The 20103-nt window shown below is 51.9% G+C and overlaps 9 protein-coding genes across 9 annotated transcripts; 5 read left to right on the forward strand and 4 right to left on the reverse strand.

Annotated features, from left to right (window-relative positions):
• Nucleotides 1-732: 732 nt before the first annotated feature.
• On the forward strand, nucleotides 733-1297 carry PSV08DRAFT_250113 (uncharacterized protein; the record flags this gene model as incomplete). The annotated part of the gene is made up of 2 exons (XM_014217689.1): nucleotides 733-969; nucleotides 1025-1297. 2 exons carry the CDS (start codon nucleotides 733-735, stop codon nucleotides 1295-1297), a joined length of 510 nt encoding a protein of 169 aa, XP_014073164.1.
• Nucleotides 1298-2774: 1477 nt separating this feature from the next.
• Nucleotides 2775-4972, reverse strand: PSV08DRAFT_364659 (uncharacterized protein). The gene is made up of 3 exons (XM_014217671.2): nucleotides 4380-4972; nucleotides 3798-4307; nucleotides 2775-3742 (listed from the first exon to the last, which is right to left on the reverse strand). Exons 1-3 carry the CDS (start codon nucleotides 4948-4950, stop codon nucleotides 3000-3002), a joined length of 1824 nt encoding a protein of 607 aa, XP_014073146.1. The 5' UTR covers nucleotides 4951-4972; the 3' UTR covers nucleotides 2775-2999.
• A 1565-nt stretch (nucleotides 4973-6537) lies between these two features.
• Nucleotides 6538-8835, forward strand: PSV08DRAFT_228484 (permease family-domain-containing protein). Its single transcript, XM_066092220.1, has 7 exons — nucleotides 6538-6713; nucleotides 6771-6860; nucleotides 6927-7931; nucleotides 7986-8165; nucleotides 8217-8400; nucleotides 8458-8488; nucleotides 8548-8835. Exons 1-7 carry the CDS (start codon nucleotides 6621-6623, stop codon nucleotides 8669-8671), a joined length of 1707 nt encoding a protein of 568 aa, XP_065948570.1. The 5' UTR covers nucleotides 6538-6620; the 3' UTR covers nucleotides 8672-8835.
• Nucleotides 8836-9135: 300 nt separating this feature from the next.
• Nucleotides 9136-10237, reverse strand: PSV08DRAFT_10548 (uncharacterized protein). Its single transcript, XM_014217658.2, has one exon. It carries the CDS (start codon nucleotides 10209-10211, stop codon nucleotides 9324-9326), a length of 888 nt encoding a protein of 295 aa, XP_014073133.1. The 5' UTR covers nucleotides 10212-10237; the 3' UTR covers nucleotides 9136-9323.
• A 659-nt stretch (nucleotides 10238-10896) lies between these two features.
• On the forward strand, nucleotides 10897-12062 carry PSV08DRAFT_322001 (uncharacterized protein). Its single transcript, XM_066092684.1, has one exon. It carries the CDS (start codon nucleotides 10907-10909, stop codon nucleotides 11780-11782), a length of 876 nt encoding a protein of 291 aa, XP_065948571.1. The 5' UTR covers nucleotides 10897-10906; the 3' UTR covers nucleotides 11783-12062.
• A 784-nt stretch (nucleotides 12063-12846) lies between these two features.
• Nucleotides 12847-14004, reverse strand: PSV08DRAFT_250118 (uncharacterized protein; the record flags this gene model as incomplete). The annotated part of the gene is made up of 2 exons (XM_066092398.1): nucleotides 12847-13347; nucleotides 13408-14004. 2 exons carry the CDS (start codon nucleotides 14002-14004, stop codon nucleotides 12847-12849), a joined length of 1098 nt encoding a protein of 365 aa, XP_065948572.1.
• A 61-nt stretch (nucleotides 14005-14065) lies between these two features.
• Nucleotides 14066-15683, forward strand: PSV08DRAFT_322006 (uncharacterized protein). The gene has a single exon (XM_014217649.1). It carries the CDS (start codon nucleotides 14445-14447, stop codon nucleotides 15309-15311), a length of 867 nt encoding a protein of 288 aa, XP_014073124.1. The 5' UTR covers nucleotides 14066-14444; the 3' UTR covers nucleotides 15312-15683.
• Nucleotides 15684-15787: 104 nt separating this feature from the next.
• On the forward strand, nucleotides 15788-16640 carry PSV08DRAFT_364664 (uncharacterized protein). Its single transcript, XM_014217691.2, has 3 exons — nucleotides 15788-16082; nucleotides 16196-16264; nucleotides 16338-16640. Exons 1-3 carry the CDS (start codon nucleotides 15845-15847, stop codon nucleotides 16592-16594), a joined length of 564 nt encoding a protein of 187 aa, XP_014073166.1. The 5' UTR covers nucleotides 15788-15844; the 3' UTR covers nucleotides 16595-16640.
• Nucleotides 16641-17913: 1273 nt separating this feature from the next.
• On the reverse strand, nucleotides 17914-19722 carry PSV08DRAFT_379203 (general substrate transporter; the record flags this gene model as incomplete). Its single annotated transcript, XM_014217635.2, has 4 exons — nucleotides 17914-18551; nucleotides 18610-18899; nucleotides 18956-19561; nucleotides 19611-19722. 4 exons carry the CDS (start codon nucleotides 19720-19722, stop codon nucleotides 17946-17948), a joined length of 1614 nt encoding a protein of 537 aa, XP_014073110.1. The 3' UTR covers nucleotides 17914-17945.
• Nucleotides 19723-20103: the final 381 nt, after the last annotated feature.

Consider the following 20103-nt stretch of genomic DNA (forward strand, 5'->3'; position numbering starts at 1 on the left):
AACATTGTCTGCTCACACATCCAGTCATGCATGCGAAGACACTTAGTCTTACAACTTGAGATACGTGTTTCCATTATGATTTCTTATACAAAACAACAAATCATTATTTCAGCTTGCTTGTCCACAACTTGCAGTCCTGTACACAAGGAGTTGCGTGAATCCAAGGCTACTACCATTGATTTGCATGTATTTTTAGCCACCTGCCTAACCACAATGAAGCTCCCGTGCAAGTGAAGCCGCCCCCAAACCTGCCAATAAATATATACTCAAGGCATCCTGCAGACAGAAGTTTGTTTCGGTTACTCAATCCGCGTAATGGGCCTAGTGTGCCTCAAAGTAGAGGCCTCGATTTCTTGTACGCGAAATCTTACCACTGTGCACTAAACTCCTTCACCCTCACCGTCTTGGCTAGGCGTACCACAGAAGACCAAATCCCAAGAACTCAGCTTGATTGATAGGCCGGTTGCCTAAACCGCCAAGTACAGCACCCTGCTTCATGCTACTCTACTGGAGTATCAAGTATGGTTCCAACCAACATGGCTAACATGTTCTCGGAATTTTAGATGAATCGTCTTGGAAGTCCATGTTGATGAAAATTCCTCCGGATCATGTATATAAAGCAGCTGTGTATCCCGCAAACGAATATCCAAAATCATCATCTTTTGACATCTCGAACACTTTGGTAGCATATCTCACAACCAAGGCATCTTTTTTTTGTGGTAAAACTTCATCATGAAGATCGCAACCGTCTCCCTCTTTGCCGCAGGAATTGCATCCACGGGCGTGATCGCAGCCCCTGCACCTATGGAAGTACCTGGTACCTCTCCGAATCTTGCCAAACGAGGTCTCTGGCTTAGAGATGAGTGCTTCCCGGAGAGTGGTGGCAACACAATTGGTGGGAGTACGCTTTGGATGCTGCGCAACACTTGGAACAATCGCTTTGGTGGAGACTTCAGCGGCAGCCTTGGGGTATGTTTGTCGCTACATGTACTCATAGAAAGATTGATCTAACACGGCCTGTCAGGTCTACCAATACAAAGGCGTGTGTTGTTGGGGACAGTGTCTATTCGTGTCATCCGAGGGGCAAGGTAGGAGGTGGTCTGGTGATGCGTGGGGCAACGCTCTATCAAGGCTTCAAGGTGTGGTTGGAAACAGTAAACGAGGTCTCTGTGGGGCCCGGATTGACAATGACGCCTACTTGGTCCTGATGACTGTGCAGCACGATGCGGTAACTCTAGGAGGCCCAACTGTTGGCCAGGTGTTTGGAGATACTTGTGGAGGTAATCCTCCTTGGTAGATATCGGGTCTAGTAGTTGATACGTGAACACAATGGACCAAGGCAAGGTAATGGTACTAGTGGCGAGGTACACATTGATTGATAGACAAGAACTATATCTAGGAGCTATGTTTGATTTTTCTTTTCTACAATCCCTTTTGCTGTGCCTGGGTCTCATCTGTCATACTGTAAGCGACCATACGTGCCACAATTTCTCGGAAGCACTGGGTCAAAACAAACTACAGTCAGTTACATGAGCCCCTTTGGGAGCGTGTTGGTTCCGTCCTGACTAAGTCAAGTTGTTTTAGAAAAAAACAGCTCTTGATAAGCCCTTCTACGCGGCCCAATGATATAGCCGAATTGTAAATCAAAAATAGAGCTTAGGTATCGGACAGCACCAAGTCCCTACACACTTTTCATCAGAGTAACTTCACACTCACGTGTAATAAAACTTAACAACACAGCTTCCTTTTACCGACGGTCTGGAACTAGCGAGAAATGAGTAATGCCTTTCCATTACCCCTCTTCTAGGCATGCACTCGCTCCGTGTTAGTTAGCCAATGGGCAAGTTTCCAGGAAAAAGAAATGATTTTTAATTTTATGTATTTTTAAGAGCCTTTTTCCAACGTTCCGCTGGAGCTCAACCAGAGCACCCATAATACGTTATGGGTAAGCAACATAATGAAGATAGTCCGAAAATGTCTTGGGCCAAGACCTCTGTGCTCACCCTGGTGAGCGGTAGAAAGAACATAGGCAGTGAGCGAGAAATGAAGCAAGAAAAATTCACCTCGAAAGCAATAGCTCTGTTGTCTCATATGTAGCTTCTCAGAGGTTAAATGAAGAATATTATTGCATGTCTCGTCTCTCATACAAAGTGGCTTTATGTAGAATGCGCAATTCAGGCATAGAGGTTTTAGGAATGGCAAAGTATGCTAGTCTCATGAGCAGTAATCACTAGCAATATTATTACGAAATTCATATCGACCTACTTTGTATTTAATTTAAACACGCCAGTTAGAAGTCATGTGATGTCTTCATAGTTGCGTCTCGCTTATTGGTCGTAGTAACATCCAGGTGGCAGCCAAGACTGGAAGCGGAATCCAACAGGGAGCGCCCCTGAACTAGATTTTCCTCGTCTTTCATGGACCTCTTGCTTTTTCTCAGCCTCTCTGATCGCAATATGCTGTGATTGGGCAAAAGGAAAAGATAGTGCGCGCTACGCTACTCAAAGGACTGACTAAATACGGGAACCAATCTGAACCAGATTCTCAAAACTTCGCGTACAATAGACGAATATGTAGTAGTGGGGCCCCTTTCTAGGACCGGCCTTGGCCCTTCTCTCCTCAGCAAATTCTGTAAACAGTAGTGGTTATAGTTTATGTATACATAACTTAGCGTCGTTCAAACCATGGCAGGATAGAATACCACGTCTCTTATGATGGATCGAGCATATCGGAGAAGCTTTGTTCTGTGCGTCTCAGACGCAAAACAGGAAGAGAAAAAAGGTTTGGATATATTGCTTGAGTTTCTTGTGAAAGAATAAAATCACTAGTGACTGGAATAAAGCAAGCACGGCAATAGCATTCGAAACATAATCGAGAAAAGCTCGAGGGCAAGGGTGAGGGTAAGCTCTTAGGCGATAAGTCGCCCGATTACACCAACCCTTGCACAAAATGGTATCATGATGTGTTTCTCAGATGAATGCGGCCACCCGCCATGTTGATCAGTCTGAATAATCATCATCATCATGAGACGCAGGATTTGCCTTTTGGGCACATGCAATTGTAAGAATCATCTTGGTCTTGTAGTGATCGCACTCATCGCGCAGTTCTTTGTGTGCCCAGAACCATTCATCTCCTTGGTCGAGGTGCATGAACCTGCCGTATAGGGTCTGGTAAAAATGCCGACCCAAGAATGCCATCATCTTGGTATTGTCAAGCACATCTTGTGGTGTTGGCGCGCCGGCATTGGCGAGTGGTGGGGCTGGCATGGATCTGGGCATTCCTTTGGGCGGCTGCGCGGGGAGTGCTATGCGTGCACGGCGAATATTTTCTAGGCCTACTATCTCCATGGTGTCGAGAACTGTGTCGGAAGCCTGTTTGCTGATTTGAAGAGACTCAAGTCGGGCGGACAGATTCTCGTCGACCCACGAGGCCATTTTGGGTCCTTCACAACTCATGTGCGCATCGACTGAAAGTATTTCAATCTGGCCTCCTGGCTTAAGCACGCGCATGCAATCAAAGAACATGCGAGTCCATTCGTCATTTCGCAGAACTGTGGTAACCGAGCGCGAGATTACGGCGTCGAAGTAGTTGTCCGGGAATGGCGATTGTGATGCAAGAGACGGAACATAAAGTGAGTGGTGATTCATAGGAGCCGGATAAGCGGCGGGAGGAGAGGCCTGCGTAGAAGAGAGAGTATAAACAGTTGTAGCAGGATAGCGATTTGCAAGCATCCAGCCATCAGCTACATACAGGTCAGTGCCAACTTGGCAGATGTCGTGGTTTGATCAGGAACGTACCTATGGAGCCGTGGATTTGGAGTACTCTTCTCTGCTCCGCAGGGCGAGCGTTGATGAGCAGTTCATGTACGGGTGACTGCAAGGACTTATTTTGCGTTAGACGCCGGTACGCTGTCAAGGCCCAAAGCCGTTTTTCAAACATGATTTCTTGAAAGCTTTCGTCGTCATCAAGGCCTTCCCATTCTTCGCTCAGACGTGCAGACATTATACGTGCGCTGGCACTTTCGATTTTTGCCAAAGCGCGAGCAAAGGGTGACGAGCCAGCCTTGCTACCATGGTCACGTTCATTGCTTTTGACACTTCCAGTCCGTGAGCCACGTTCAACAGCTTCAAAAACAGGACCTTGATGGAGGTGATTTGATCCGGCGTACGAAGCAGTCTCGGATATGATTTCAGAGGCAACTGTTTCATAGCCAGAGGCGCTGGAGGAGAAGATACTGGTTTTCGATGTTGCGACGCTGGCTGGCATGTATGAAGTGCGTCGGCTGGAAGAGATTTGGGATCTTGCGTCTGCACATTGTGTCAGTATGTTCAGCCAACATGGGTCTAATAAACTCGGGCATAGAGGCAGCCATCACGCACCTGCTGGGCTGCCAATGCCATGCAACCCTGAACCCGGCGTCGGGGGAAGTTCACTAGTAGGTGGGGGATAAGGCATAGGAACCAACGAATTCTTTCGTGGCGGTAGAAATTGAGCATGCTTATCAGCAGGCAATGAGGGCGGGCTTGGAAACAGATATCTATCTGAATCTGAGGGCATATCCAAGGGCGCAGTTCGGGGAGCTGGGGCTAGTGTAGGGTCTGTCTCGAGCGCAGGGTCGACTGCGTCAGTCACTGGAGGAGGAATGTCGACAGTTTGCGCGGCAGCCGGTGGCAAGGGCGAAATTTCCTGGATGCCTTTTTTGTTGTTTCTGGAAAACCAGCCGCCGAAGCCAGTCTTTTCTTTTGACTTGTGAGTGGATGCATCTTGACTTCTGCCGCTTGTCGTGGGGATGCTGTGCACGCTTGCAGACGACTGTGAATTGGCCGAGCTGGAGCGGCGAGCAGCCTCTTCTTCTTCTTTTGCTTTCCGAGCTTTGCGAGCTCCCACGGTCTCTGCATGGCTAGGAGGTACATCAAAGCCCGGGAACATGTCTGTTGTTGATTCGAACATTGCTGGGTAGGCTGGGGGGGGATCATCGATCGATGTACTACGCATTTGAGGTACTTGGCAGCCGACTTGGAAACCACCACCATGCCCCTAAACCAGTGTCGAGCCTGACAACGACGTGCATCCTGACCAGCCAGCTGTGCTAGCGTGCAAGGAAGCTGAATAAGAGCTGTGCGTCGGAGCGACCGTAAGTGGTGGCTTCGCCTCGAACGGCAAATTATGTAGACAGTAGCGCCGACGAAATGCCGACAGGCGTCGCTGGGCAGCTAGTAGTGTGTAGGAAATACGGTACAGGTATCCTGTTCTGCGTGTCGCCTCAAAAGGGCATTGGTAGCTGGGTACTGTCTTGAACAGTTGCAGCTTTACTGGTACGGGACCGGAGCAGCGTACACGCTTACATGGACCAAGGAGAGGCGCTGGGCACTGTGTGTATGTGTGCCAATTCCGCGGCCGTCACATGTAGCATAATAGCTATGTACTCGGGTACATAGAGTGCAGACGGCAGTGTGAGGCATCTGCGTGCAGGCCCGCACTACTTACAAGGGCAGTAAGTATGTAGCCGATGGATCTCAATGGAGCGTTGGGTACGGGGCGACGGGAGGCTAGGCGGCATGCATGTATTGTTGCCCTTGGCCAGGTAGTCAGATAGATGGGTAGGTATGGCCGTGCTTAGTATGGCGTAAGTATAAGTCAACGGGTGCAGGCATCATGAGACAAAGGTTCAGGCGGGCAAGCGTGTGACACCTTGACTTTTGCCAAGCCAGACGATCGCCGGCCGGGACGTGGGCCGAGCCTTGGCAGAGCCCCAAGTCGGGCCAGTTAAGCATTGCTGCCAATCAGCGAAGCTTCTATGATCTCTCCCCCTTCCTCTCGCCTAACCTACGCCCGCTTGCGTTGGGCACCGCCTCCGGTCCTTGCGCCCATTGCTTCCTGTCACTGCCCGCTCGGTTACGAAAAATTGGCTATCTCAGGTAGAAAGCTTCGCTGACAACCCACCTATGGCCTTCACCGTCGCCTCGCTCTCATTTCCAGATACGATCTAGAGATTATGCCAGCCAAGGTCACGACAGACACTTGACTACCGGCAGTCCATCGAGTCACGCCATGTTGTCGTTGCACAAGTCTCAACCAGGCCTATATTTCCTCGTCAGTTGCTCGTCCTCGCCTGCTGCTGCTGCTGCTGCTGCTGCAAACAAGAGCACGTCTTGTGCATGCTCGTGGCCTGACGCCTGGTCCATTGCCACCGGCCCGCCAATGACGCTTCGCGGTTGCACTTCCCCGACGACAGCGGGAAGCGAACAAAGGCTCGACGGCTGCGACAGAGTAGAGCCATCACCCTCTACTAGGCAGCCTGTCAACTCTAGAGCAGCCAGCCCCCGATTCGCTTACCGCGTTTGCGTTCTGTGCAGTTCTAGCCCATGCCCATTATAGGCCGGAATCAATTCACCATGCGAGCGCCATCGCCACATGCATGACACGAATACGGCTCTGGCCTTTTGGTCCCTGCGCCGGCCATGGGCCCCCTCCCCTCCAGGTTTCACCTGGTATTACATGTCTATGGCACGCACGCTGGCCGCTATATCTCACCAAGAATCGCAGTCGTCTTTTGACCCCTAGCAGTCCCGACTCCCGCATCACTCTGCTGTACGAACCCTTGCTGCTTCGCCGCGAAGATGGGTTTTATGGCACGAAAGACTGCTGCCCTCAACGACTGGGTTGCCCGCTCAATCGTGGGCAGATTCTTTCACCTTGACGGTTCCGGCCATGTATGTCAATTTACCCATGCCCGGCTGTGCGCCATTCATTGTACCTAACACTCCCAGCCCAATGCGAGAAAAAATGCTCGATTCACCACCGAGATGTTGGCTGGGCTGATAACCTTCCTTACCATGGCCTACATCATCGATGTCAATGTGAGTACATACATATATTGAGCAATAGCCATGAGGCGTTGCCCGCTGACACGGTCGCCTCGCCAGGCCTCGATTCTCGCAGACTCCGGAGTAACATGTGTGTGCAACGATCCGGTCGATCCAAAATGCAATGTCAACGATGAATATGCCATTTGTATGCTCGAGGCCGAACGAGACCTCATCACCTCCACCTCTGCCATCTCAGCGCTTGCGTCTTTCCTCATGGGCATCGTGGCTAACCTTCCGGTTGGAATGGCGCCAGCCATGGGTCTCAATGCGTATCTTGCATACCAAGTCGTCGGCTTCCACGGAAGTGGTCCTATTACTTATCGTGTAGCCATGACATCCGTCTTTGTTGAAGGCATCATCTTCACTGGTCTCTCCTTGCTCGGAATCCGCCAATGGCTCAACCGCATCATTCCCGCCTCCATCAAGATGGCATGTGGTGGTGGTATCGGCCTTTTCCTTGCTCTGCTCGGTCTTTCATATACTCAAGGAGTGGGCGCTGTCACGGGAGGAGACTTCTTGCCCCTTGAGCTTGCCGGCTGTCCCGACAATCGTTTGGATCCAGTCACAGGCTTATGTACTTCAGGTAGGGCTAGCAGTCCCACCATGTGGGTTGGCTTTATTGCTGGCGGCGTGTTCACTGCCATCTTGATAACACACAGAGTTCGAGGCGCCATGATGATCGGCATCTTGTTGGTATCCATCGTCTCCTGGCCCCGCGATACATCGCTCACCTACTTCCCCCGAACAGCTGAAGGAAATAGCCGCTTTAATTACTTCAAGAATGTAGTCGAGGTTCCTTCCATTAGGAAAATCTTGGTTATCCAGGACTGGGACTTGTCGAATGAGGGCTGGCATTTTGCCCTGGCCGTCTTCACTATGCTTTACGTCGATATTCTCAATGCGACTGGTAGTTTGTACTCTATGGCTCGCTTCTCCGGCATCGTGGACCCCGATACGGGTGACTTTCCACGCAGCGCCCTTGCGTACACTACTGATTCCGTCTGCATTGTGCTCGGCTCTCTGGTTGGAGTATCTCCCGTCACTGTGTTTGTCGAGTCTGGCGTAAGTAACAAGTTTCCTCATTACCAATTGGTGCCATGATGCTAACGTGAATAGACTGGTATTGCAGAAGGTGGCCGCACAGGCCTGGCTGCGTGTATGACGGCATTTTGCTTCATCGTCTCTCTGTTCTTTGGCCCAATTTTTGCTTCAATTCCCCCATGGGCTACTGGTGGCACTTTGATCATCGTGGGATGCATGATGATGCGCGGTGTGGCGAACATCAACTGGAAATACGTAAGTCGCATCCCATGTTGCTACCGAGTACTTGATGACTAATATTACCAGCCTGGTGACTGTATTCCTGCCTTTGTAACACTCATTTTCATGCCTTTCTCGTTCTCGCTTGCCTACGGTCTCATCGCTGGTATCATTACCTATGCTGGCATCAACTCGGCCACCTGGTTCCTTGGAGCGATTTCCGGCGGACGTTTCCTTCCTCCCGACTACGACGATAAGGAGTATTGGAGCTGTAAGTGTCACCCACTGCTAGGATACAGTTGTTCTATGCTTATGTGATTTGCAACAGTGGCTACGGATTATCACTCTCAACCTTGGGTGTAAGTGTTTGCATTCTAGATGAGGCCTGATGAATCGGTTGCTAACATGGCATTCTTAGTGTGCGCGCAATCAAGGGAGACCGACATTTCTGGAAAGACGAAGAACATGACTCGTTTGAACTGTCATCTACCGAAGTGCGCTTCGAGACGACTGTGACAGGTGGCAGTAAAGTTAAATTTTGATTGTTGCTTCGTGCTTTCTTCGTAATAATGAAAATCTATCATTAGCAACCTTAGTTTAGTGCCCGTTGCTTACTGTCAGACAAGATGTCATCAGCCTAAGCGGAACCTTATCTGAAAAAAAATAATCCATAGAAGCGGTTTGCTCTAATTGGATGTTATAGTCACCATTCCAGGTACCCATGCATACAATTCCACACGTTCATCGTAAATGGATGGTTTACCATCCCCTACTCGACTGACTGGCCAGTCATGTACTAAGAAGAGGCACCGATAGCGTGGGCGACACATGACACGTGACTAGACTAGTAGTACCGTGCATATAAATCTAGCTGCATACACAAACCGGTTGTGTGGATACAGTGTTGTCATGCAAGGGGCGGATGGTTTGGACATGGTTACATAGTTTGATGCAGGTACAGTGGATACAAGTATTATTGTACACCAATGTCACGTGTTGGCTATCCCCCCCCTTTTCCCCCTCTCTTCTCAAAATATGGAATGTGGAACTTGATCTTTGATTCTGTAAATGAGGCAGAAGTCATTGGTTTATGGTAGTTGGTTTTTTTTTCCCCTTTTATTAAAAATAAATCTTCGCTTTATTACTTGAAATTCGTATTTTGCTTCGACATGTGTGCTCGATACCATGGACTACTTATTCGTAAAACACCAAGCATCTAACCTCGATGCTCTGTCGTCCCGGTGCATCTGCAGGTGTATTGGGGTCTACAAAAGCTGTATGTGGCGTTCGTACTGAGAGGCCCTTTTTTCCCAAGGGCATACCCTCGCCGAAGCTGTCAAAGCACTTGAGCAGCATCACCTCGTCAGGCGTCATGTCCTTTTGGTAGTAAAACTTGTGCTTGTCGTTTGGGGCTACAGCTAGTGTTTCGCCCCTGGCCTCGTAGCCTTCTGTAGAAGTGTAGTTGTTGGGATCCGGCAATTTTTCCTTGCCGCGGTCGTCCAAGTCCAATGAGTCTGCGCGCTTGGGGTACAGGAGATCGCTGGCGACGAAATCAGAGGGCGATGTTGTGCGCCAGTCAATCACGGCGAGTGGATGATCGGAAGCAGTGTGGCCAATGGGTCGCCAAACGTTGATGATTTGGTAGCGGCCTTTGAGGAGCTCCTCGGCTTCTGTGGCTGGCAAGTGCCGGCGGACACGTACTTCTGCCGCAGCAGGTGTCTGGTCAACATGAACCTGCTGGACTGGTTGGCGAGGAGAGTTTTTGTCTCGTCTTCGGATGGTGTGGTCGAATATGACGACCTTCTTGATTCCAGGAAGCTTTTCTCGCAGCAAAGATTCGACTTCGCTGTAATATCCACCTCGGACAGCAGCGTCGTCGGTGAAGAGTTTCTCTTTAGCGGGGTATTGGTAGACTGCGAACCCAGCGTTGTCGGTGTTAAACTCGTGTTCACGGCCACGAAGGTTGTGTACGGAGCGCTCGTGCCATTGTTGGGTGAAGTTTGAGCCTGGCCCGTCTACCTTGGCCCAGGGCTTGCCCGTATAAGAGTTTTTGTCAATGTGAAAAAAGCCAGCCGTTGTCATGTTGGGTGTATGGAGGTTTAGTGACGTGTGAGAAGAGGAACGTGTGAAGGTAGACTTTATGTGCGTCCGACCACTTCCGCTGCTTAGAAATGAAACATGACGCCATCTACAAGTTTGGCCGATGTGCTTGAGAAGTGACCAATCAGGTCCCCGCAAAACGTGGGCCACAGGTTGCATGTTCGCCCACGAGAGATGCTTCGTGGCGAGATGACAAAGCTGTTTGGCAAAGGTGAAGGCGTGTGTTTCACACGGAGAGACTGTAGACTGATATGCCCATTTCCTAGCTTGGAACCCATCTGGTCGATTGTGCAATTGTGCAGTAAGACGAGTTGCAAAATATCAAGGGTTTCACGGGCAAGAAATGGGCAGGTGGGGGGGGGGGGGGGGCATGATGATCACGGCTTGAGTTGAAGTATCTGCTCGTTTTGATTAGTTTTGCCAACGATACTTAGCACTTATAGTAGTCTAACAAATTCGTTTTTTTCGCATTGATTCTTTATATATTTGTAGCTGTACACCACCTAAAAGATAGAGCGGTGGAGCCTTTTATGCCAGCAACGGCTGTGTCATGAGAGAAAGCATCTGGCATCAGGCAGTCGGAAGCCGGTTATCTCCGATTGGTTGGCGCATGCGCCCCCGCAACTCAGCGGCACACTATGCCGTCACTGCTAGACAACTACACCTCATCCTGAAAGATGGCACGAAATTATGACAGCGACGATGACGGGCCGCTTGAGGACAATACGGCAGTGCTTGCACTCAAGAACAAGAAGACGGAGCGCCTGAAGCGTAAGAATGCAGCGCGACAGCAGAAGCGTGAAGCGATTGTCAATCTCTCAAAGTTGCCGACGGAACTACTGCTAGAATGCCTCAAACACGTTTGTCCGCGCGATGTGTTCAACGTCAGCTTTGTTAATCGGCGACTGCACGAGCTGGTCGAGGTGAATGCGCATGTCATTGGCGATGCCATCATAGCGCGCCGCTACAGCATCCTTGTGGAATGCTTTCCCACACCCAAGCTCCTCAGCGACGTCGATCCAGCTGTGCAGGCTCTTCTCACCGACCCCGGGCGGCAGACGCAACTCAGCATACACAACCGACCGTACCAGCACATCCAGTCTCCGGATGCGCACCAGGTGTGTACGTGTCTGACATGCATTCTGACCTGGAACAATCTCGGGCTGGTACTCGACTTTGCACATTGGCAAGGCCATCTTGACACTGGCATTCCAATACCCACGATACCGCGCGGACAATGGCCAGAATGGAACCGGGAGCTTGTTGCGCGCCACGGCCGCATTGCGCGCAAAGCGGTTGAAAACTCGCTGTGGCACGCTGCCATCCTGGCACTGCACCTTGACAGCACGGTGCGGGCTATACGGCGACACTCGAGGAACACAGGTAACCGGCGAATGCACGTGGAAATGACGGCAGCAGAGGCAGCATCGGGAACGGATGCGTTTCTAGCCAAGCCTGGACCACCGAGCCTGGAGTTTCCGTATCAAAGGGATGAGTATTACATGCTGTACGTGTACAGGGCCACTTGGTTGGACAGATTGTTTGGGCGCTGACTTGACATGTTAGTGAAGCATACCTGCCGAACCGGTGGTGGAAGAAGGCAGGCAACTACTGGTTCTACACTATAGCCGGTCAGCACGAGCGTGATCTCGAGCTCGTCAAGCGGTTTACCAAAAGGTAAATTTGTCCGTACTCTTTTCATTTTGCTATCTTGTCTATATGTACAAAGGTCTTTTTTGTTTTGTTTTGTTTGGAAGAGAACAAGTTGAAATCAGGCAAACAAGCAAACAAGCAAGAAAGAAGAAGAACAAAGAAAGAGAATCTTTGATCGTCATAATGATTCATTCGTCACAGTGATCAACTGGCTCTGCTCAACCACGCCATGGCGAGCATCGATGCGGACAATTGGATGACGGATGTACTGGACTACAAAACATATATGGTGCCTGCTGGCAGGGCGTCGTCTTCGTCGTCGGCTGGTATCCAGACACGGACGCTCAAGCACTATGCAGCGATTGTGTGACAGGCGGGATTGTTTCGCAAGCGTGGTTTGAATTTTTGACGAAATTGTTTTTTCTCTTTTTCTTATATAAAAAGGACGTAGTGAAATAGGAGTGTGACCGTGTTGTTAGAAGCTGTTGCTCAGTCAGATTGGTACATGCAGTGCAGTGCAGTCGAATAGAGTTGGGGATGCACAAGACGGCACATGGACCTGACATGGCAAGAGGAGAAGTTTGCCGGGTTGAGAAAAGAGGGCCGGCAAGCAGGGCCATCTGATGGCATATGGACAAGGGGGGCCATGAGAAAGACCAACGAGGAGCGTGGGACGGGAGACGATGGCACATGAACGATGGCTCTGTGCTGGAAGCTGGGCGTGTGGGCCTATGGCCACGGGCTGTTGATGGGGAAAGCCGGGCTGACCCTGTGCAAGCAAGGGCAGATATGGCCTTGGTCTCAGTGGTGGGGGTGGTAGTCATGATACTAGAAGCGATGTAGCTGGGGGATATGGCGCCATTTCTCACGTGCGTGGTCGGCAGAGGGCAGGCATGGGAGGGGGTGAGAGTGAGCGTGGGCATGTTTGTTGGTTTGTGTGCAAGTGTGGGGAAGAGCAGGTCCGTCAGGAGGTGGTGCTGGCTTGCGCAGGCTGTGAGGATTGAGGTCGACAACAGGACGACATGGACACATGGGGCCGTCGGGATGCGACATCAGTCATCATGTCGGATGATTCGTCAGACGTGGGGTCAAGGGCCAACCCGTGTCTACAAGTAGCATGGCTGCAGACGAGCCAGCAGCTGGACGAGGGGCCAGCAGTGACGTAACCGTGTGTCGACATGCAAGCTGGGGCGAATGCGAAGAACAGAGCCAGGCTGAAGATTGCACCCACACTCGCTCGCAGGCGAGGCGAGGCGACGGGGTGCGGATGGGAAGGGGCGGATGACGTTGCGGAGGCAGGTACACATGGGCTGCCGACGTACAGCCGGCTCCCGAGACATTGGGATGCCTTTGGGGTGAGGATGCGCGTGGCCAAGCTGGGCGTGGACGAGTGAAGCTGAGGACACTGGCTGTTGTTGTCGTGCCGCCTTTGCATAGCGTGTCCCCGTGTGTGCATGCTTGGATACTACAGTACCCACATGATGCAGATACAGGCTGCTCGACCCCGAGGCAGCGTGCTTGGTACCAGAGGGAACCCGTCGTGGGCCTTTGGTGAGTGTGTGCGTGTGTTGCCGCCGTCGGCAAGCTCGTCGTGGCCGGGCCAGCCGCCCAGGTCGAGTGCGTGTCTCGTCTCATCGGCCCGCCCCAGCCAATTCGATACGGGCCGGTTACTGGGGCGGCGTGATTGGCTACCGGCAGCGTGGTTCGCTGGCTCCACAAAGAGAACGAGCGGCGCCTGGGTCTTGTCGATGCACACCACACACTCTCTCTCACACACGCACACGCACACGCACACATGCTCCTGTCCATCGACTAGCCATGCACCATGTACCATGTACACCTCGCACACTGGCAACCACACACACACACACCCCTCGCTCGCTCGCCGGCCGCCCGTTGACTGGATGCGACGGTTGGCCGCTGCAGCCCCATTGCCCATTGCCCATTGCCCATTGCCCATTGCCCGCCAGCCGGCCAGGGCGAGTCGCTGCACGCAGGCGGCCCTCGCAGCGCATCGCCCACCAGCGAGTGCGGCGGCGGTGATTGGCCGGGGATGCAGTAGCGCAGGCCGGCGGGCTGGAAGACTGGAAGAGGAAGCATCTATCCCAGCTTCTTGGCGCATGCGAGCCGCGTCAAAATCTCGTGCTGCCTCGCTCCACGTCCCCCAGCCCTTTGTCCCCTGATCCTGATGCACGTCCAGGCCGCCATTGCTGCTGCTGCTGCTGTTGTTTGGCGACTTGCCCGTCACCACTAACGGCCGATTTACAAGACCCTTTTTTTCACGAATTGCACGGCCGCCCTCCCTGCCCATACCCCTACTGCTACTGTTCCTGTCTGTTACTCTGCTGCCCCGTCCGCCCGACTACACACCACCATCGCCTCCACCTCCACCTCTGCCACCACCTCTACCACCACCACAACCACCACCACCACCTGCTCACCAGTGCCAGCCGGTCTTGCACCCCCCGAGCCACCGCTCCATCCCCACCCCTCACATCTCCACGCCCTCGCTCCTGTCCCTCCGTGACTACGCCCTCGACCGCCCTCGGGCTTCCCCCCCTCATGGCCCTCCTCAAGAGCGACCGACCCGCGCGCGACGCCAAATCCCCCGCACCCCACTCCTCGCCCCTTGCCCGGGTCATGTGTGAGTTCGAGGAGCTCGTCGACAGTTTCGAGGCTGGCTTGCTACGCTCGCTCGCCGACGGCCAAGACGGCACCGTTGCCGACACATTACATCTCAAGGACGCCTCGAGCGACCGCGTCCGCCGTGAGGCCTGCCGGCTGGCCATTTCCCATCTGAGCAACAAGTACACCCCCACCTACATCCGCCGCTCCCTCGACGCCGCCGAACTCGAGGGGAAACGAGTCGAGGACCAACTGCAGTCCCTCTCTCTCAATGGCACCCTAGACGCCGACACCGATGCCGATGCCGATGCCGACGACGGCAGCCGCCTGGGCTCCCTATACAATGGCTACTTCCGCCTCTACTCGACAGAGCTCTTTGACCTTCTGGGCCAGCCCGCCTATCTGCGCTTCGGTACTCTGCGCTTTCACAACAACTCGCCCGCCCAACACACCCACACAGCCTCGCAAGACCAGTCGCAGCCGTCCAGGGTCTCGGTTGAGCTTGCCCTCAACGATTCCTTCTTCGTCGCCGACTCGGAGGAGACGCTGCCCTACCACACATTCCGTCTCCCCACCGGGCCCTCTCTCCAAAATCGCGGCATACTCAGCAGAAAGCCCGAGGACAACGGTGCCTTGCCCCAGTACGACTCTTGGTTGCTTTTTACCTTTCTCGGCAACGGCTGCATCAAGCTCGAGGTGCCCATTGAAATGTGCGCAGATATATACCGCGGCCGTCTGCAAGGATGCGAAAACGAAGAGGTCCTCTTTTGGGGCTTCTTCGTTGATGATGACGACGATGAGTAGCATTGGCGTTGGCTGGAGTTGGGGTCAACAAGGCTTTGGTATTGGAGTTGGGCGCAACAGGACTGACCACATCGGCCGCTACACCGGGTGCTTGGATATGCATTCACGATTGACGAATTTCCTTTGATTACATTCTTAACCTTCTCCCACGCTCCTCCTGCGGGCTATCCTTATTTTTTTTAAACCCCCCACACGTCATTCATTGGTATCCTTGTTTCTATTTTCATTTTGGACTCTAGGGCGGCATCTGTGCATAGCATTTTTACATTATATCAAAAGGCGGAAAACGGGCTAGATGATAGAGCGCGTGAACGCGACACAAGCATTTGGTACCTCGATAATACAGACTGATGATCGAATCACATGCGCCGGAAAAACCTAGTGCCGATCCGCTACTTCTTACCTTGGCTCCACCTTCTGCTTCTGCTTCTGCTACCTTCTATACATACTTACTCTACTTGTCTTTGATTTGTTGAGCACACTGGCTGCCTTTTCCGGCGACAGACACACGCACAAGCACAGCAACAGGAGTCATGGCTGCGAACACAGGATTCCGAATGGGCGAAGACCAATTTTCAGAGGCGAGCGACAGCGACCAATCACAACATAGCCAACGGAGCCCTTCACCCAGGCAGGCCAACGGCCAGGTACCTGCACAGAAATCCAAGAAGAAAAAACAAAAGGACCGACGCAAAATGGGCGCATTGGCCGACGAGCTAGTCGAGGTCTTGGGCGATGCCTTTTCGGCACCGACGGCCCATGCATACACTGGTAAGTCACGTGTTGTGGCTCACTGCCAGTTCATGCAGTTGCTCTGCACCTTTGGTTGCTTTTGACGTGGGGAGAGCCGATGAGCTGAAACAAAGTCTAACAAGCTTGTTTAGGTACCGATCAGCAAACAAGCGGTGACCAGAGCATCATGGTTGACGCCGAATCTGCAGGCAAAAAGATGAGTAAGTTGTCTTCTTCGCGACAGTCATACCTCTGAACCAGCATTCCGACTGTTTGTACTAAACCTTAGCCCAGACAAGCGCACACGTCAGAATCTCGCGAGGATGCAGGCCCGCAAGGAGAGGAATAGCGTCAAGATGAAGGACGTTACTCAAGACAAGACATTGCAGGCCGAGATGGCCGCTGCAGAGCGAAGAGGCATGTCGTTGGAAGAGTATCGAAAGCTTGGCTCTGGAAAAGGCATGTCCAAGGCTTCGGCCAGGAGGGTGAAGAAGGAAGCCATGCGAAAGCAGCGTGCGGCTGCAATGGTGGACGAAATGGAGATTGGATAGAATGTGGAATCAGGCACGCTGAGTTCTATGATCCCGAGTTGCATCTCCAACTGCTCGTCTTCATTCGAGATTGAAACTTCCACCTTTCCCTCCTCCCTCATCTGACCTTTGCTCGAAAACAGACTGGTCCAAATTTAGCCTCTGCAAGACTGGCTACACACTAGTTTGCAACCCTCACATGATCAACACCGTCTGCGAACACCCTACCTGAACAAACCGACCGGGCTCCTGCAAGAAATCAGTCTCATTCCCAATCACTTCTTGCCTCCCTTGTCCTCGCTTGTATTTGATCCATTGCCACCGCCACCGCCGCTCTTTCTCCAAAGAATAGAGCCACGTTGAAATCATGCTAAACTCATGCTAGACCAGAAATGAGCAGGGTGCAGCAAGCAAAAGGAATGACGGGGAGGGGAGCCAAAAAGGCCGACGCCCGTCTTTCTTCGGGAACGCCCTACAAAAGCAATTCCCCGGAGAACACACAAAAACAAGTTAGAAAAAAAGCAAACCCATGTCCGCAAAGGCCAGAATGCCATGGTAAACATTCGCAAAGCATGTGAGAATCGCGTGTAGGCATTCTCATTCTTTTTCCTTTTTTCCCATGCTTCTTCTTGTTTCGCCCACTTTTCTTTATTTTGCTCTACTCTTTCCCGTCCAGCCCTCCCCCGGCGTTTTGCTTTTCCCACTCTCGTCTGACGTGCATACTTGCCACTAATACATATGTACCTGCTACGGGCCCGTCTGTTTGACATTTCTACTTTTTTTTTTCTTCTTCTTCTTTTCTTATTCCGGCGAGAAACCACGCGCGGGCGTTGTGAACGGTGAACGAGTCAAGGGGCTACCCTTCCAAGTGGGGGTTGCGGGCATTTGGTGAGTACTTACTGCCCTTTGAGGCCAAGGCTGACTTTTATGACCTCTGGACACATGTACAGTGGCTGTTTTTTTCCTCTTCTATTTGTTCTTGTGTTGCGTCCATGGTACGATGTGTGTGTGTGCACCTTTGTATTACAGGTGGAACATGGACTTGTTGAGGAGTGTTTGGTGCTGGCAGGCTGGATGTGTATGTCGCTTGGTACTTTGTGGGGTTGCCAAGGGAGGGGTAGTAGCACTCGATACAATTTTCCACGTACCAAAGACGTGCCCAATTCTTGTTTGCTTGATTGAAAGCTAAAGTGTATACCGCCTTGTTCAACATGCCCAAAGAATAAAAGATATGTAGAGTAACTATTACTATAGCATTATCAAAAACGACTTGCGTTTTGTAGAGGGGGGTTTTTTTTTCCTAAAAAAAGGTACCTAACATAGCTACATCCCCAACTCATAACGCGTGTTACCACATCATTTCATACTCAGTCTACTCCTGGATGTTGTGCACCTGACCGCTCGAATCAATCTCTACCTTTGTCTTGCGGAGACTGGCATTGCGGGGGTTGGGCGCCTCGAAAATCTCCTTGAGCTCCTCGAGCGTCTTACCAGCAGTCTCGACAAAGAAGAAGAAAATGACGGCAATCTCGACGCAAATCCATCCAATGTACACAAGATAGAGCCTCCATCCAATCGCCTCCATGCCGACAGAAATGCCATACGTGTTGACCACCATGGCAATGTTGAGGAAAAGAAAGTTGAGGCCAGAACCCTTGGCGCGAGTTCGGTTCTCCAGACACTCGACAGAGTAGAGCGTCTGCAGAGGCGTCCAGCCCCATGCGAAGAAGATGCCAAACAGATAGATGGAGACAATGGTGCCATATGCGAGGTTATTGTCCGGCTTGGCGGTTGCAGTAAATGCGGTGAGGAGAATGTAGGAAAAGAGACCGCCCCAGAGACCGCCCATGAGCATCTTTCGGCGACCAAGCGTGTCGAGCAGGGTCGCACCGTAAATGGCCGCAAGCATGGAGAAGATGGGGTTGATTGCGTTGATGAGAAGCTGTTTGTCGGGGTCCGTAATACCAGCATTTTTAATCTAAACCCACGCATTAGTCTGGTGCATCAAGGGGTGTGGTTGTTACATCAAGACTTACCATGACAGGCATAAAGTAGCTGACGACGTTGTTTCCGCTCCATTGGCCAAAGAAAGCCATGGCAATCACCATTGCCAATCGGTACCTCGCCGCACGCGTGTTTACAAGCTCACGGAAATCCCACCAAGGATTGTCGTTGGATGTTTGAGCAAAATCCTCTGTAATTTCACGGAGTTGGAGCTGCACAATGGGAGAGTCCGCGTTGCCATTGCCGTGGTACTTGGCCATGATTGCAATCGCCTCTTCCCGCCTATCGTGTGCCAAGAGCCATCGTGGCGTCTCGGGAAAGACTAGCGTCAAGTAAGCTTTTGAACTCGAGGAAAATCATGGAATAGCGTAGACTTACACATGACCAGAGACATGACAATCGAGGGCAGAATACATTGGACAATGGTCGGGATCCTCCAGCACCACGAAGAGTCGCCCATGTGTAGGTTGGTTCCGTACGTGGTCCAGCCGGCCAGAATGTTGCCAACCCACCAAAAATTGTTGTACATGCCGGCCATGGTTCCACGGTAAGCAGGATGGGCAAGTTCTACCGTGTACGCGGGACCCGCTGCAGAGGCAATTGAGGCACCAAACCCGAGAACGAAGCGACCAGCAATAAAGTGGCCCTTCTCGTTTGCCGTTGCTTGAACGGCAGTTCCGACCAGTACGAGCACACACCCAACAAAAATGCAGATACGGCGACCCCAGCCGTCGGCCAAAAGTCCACAAAAGGGAAATGCTGCAATCTGGCCCAAGTTGTAGATGATGAAGATGATACCGGTGCTGGAACCCTCGCCAGTCAGGCCAAAGGTTTTTTGATAGCCTTCCATGGCGTTGATTGAGCCCATCAAGGAACTGTCAAAACCGTTGAGTGTGGAAACCAGGTATCCGACGCCCATGATCATGTAGAGCTTGATCATTCCTGGAGACCATAGCTTTGGCTTCTCGGCCTCAATGGCAGCGGCTTTGTGGAATTAGCATTGCTGCTCGAGAGCAGGATTCGGCAAACTTACCCAGAGCGACCGAAGCCACGTTCGTCTCCTTGACGGTCTTGTGTTGCATATCATCGTCGACTGCACTGAGCTGGTGCGTCACGGCGCCCATGTCCTCGCTCTTTTCTGCCATGTTGTACGACGACGACTCCGACTCGGATTGTGGAGAAGAAATATGGAATTGCGCTCCACTGAAAAGCTGGAGAGAACCCGGAAGACTGGGTCATCTTATAGTGTGAATGTTTCTCCGCAAACTACTTACACTACCTGCAACCCTAAGATACGGTACCGAGGCACCTGTCATGCTTGACATGGCTCCCGTGCCTTGTCTATGCTCTAGAATGCCGATGGTTAAGCACGGTCAAGACACCGTTAGCCAAGTGCGCCAGTGATGTGCGGTAACAATGCTATTTTGGGACCGGAGGAGACACGGAGCGCCCAAAAACATGCATCTCACCAGAGCGCTAGGATTCAATCATGTCACGATCCATGGAAAAGCCTTCCCGAGGGACGG

This window comes from Bipolaris maydis, assembly GCF_028858645.1.
Source record: "Bipolaris maydis strain C4 unplaced genomic scaffold PSV08scaffold_12, whole genome shotgun sequence".
NCBI classification, from domain to species: Eukaryota; Fungi; Ascomycota; class Dothideomycetes; order Pleosporales; family Pleosporaceae; genus Bipolaris; species Bipolaris maydis.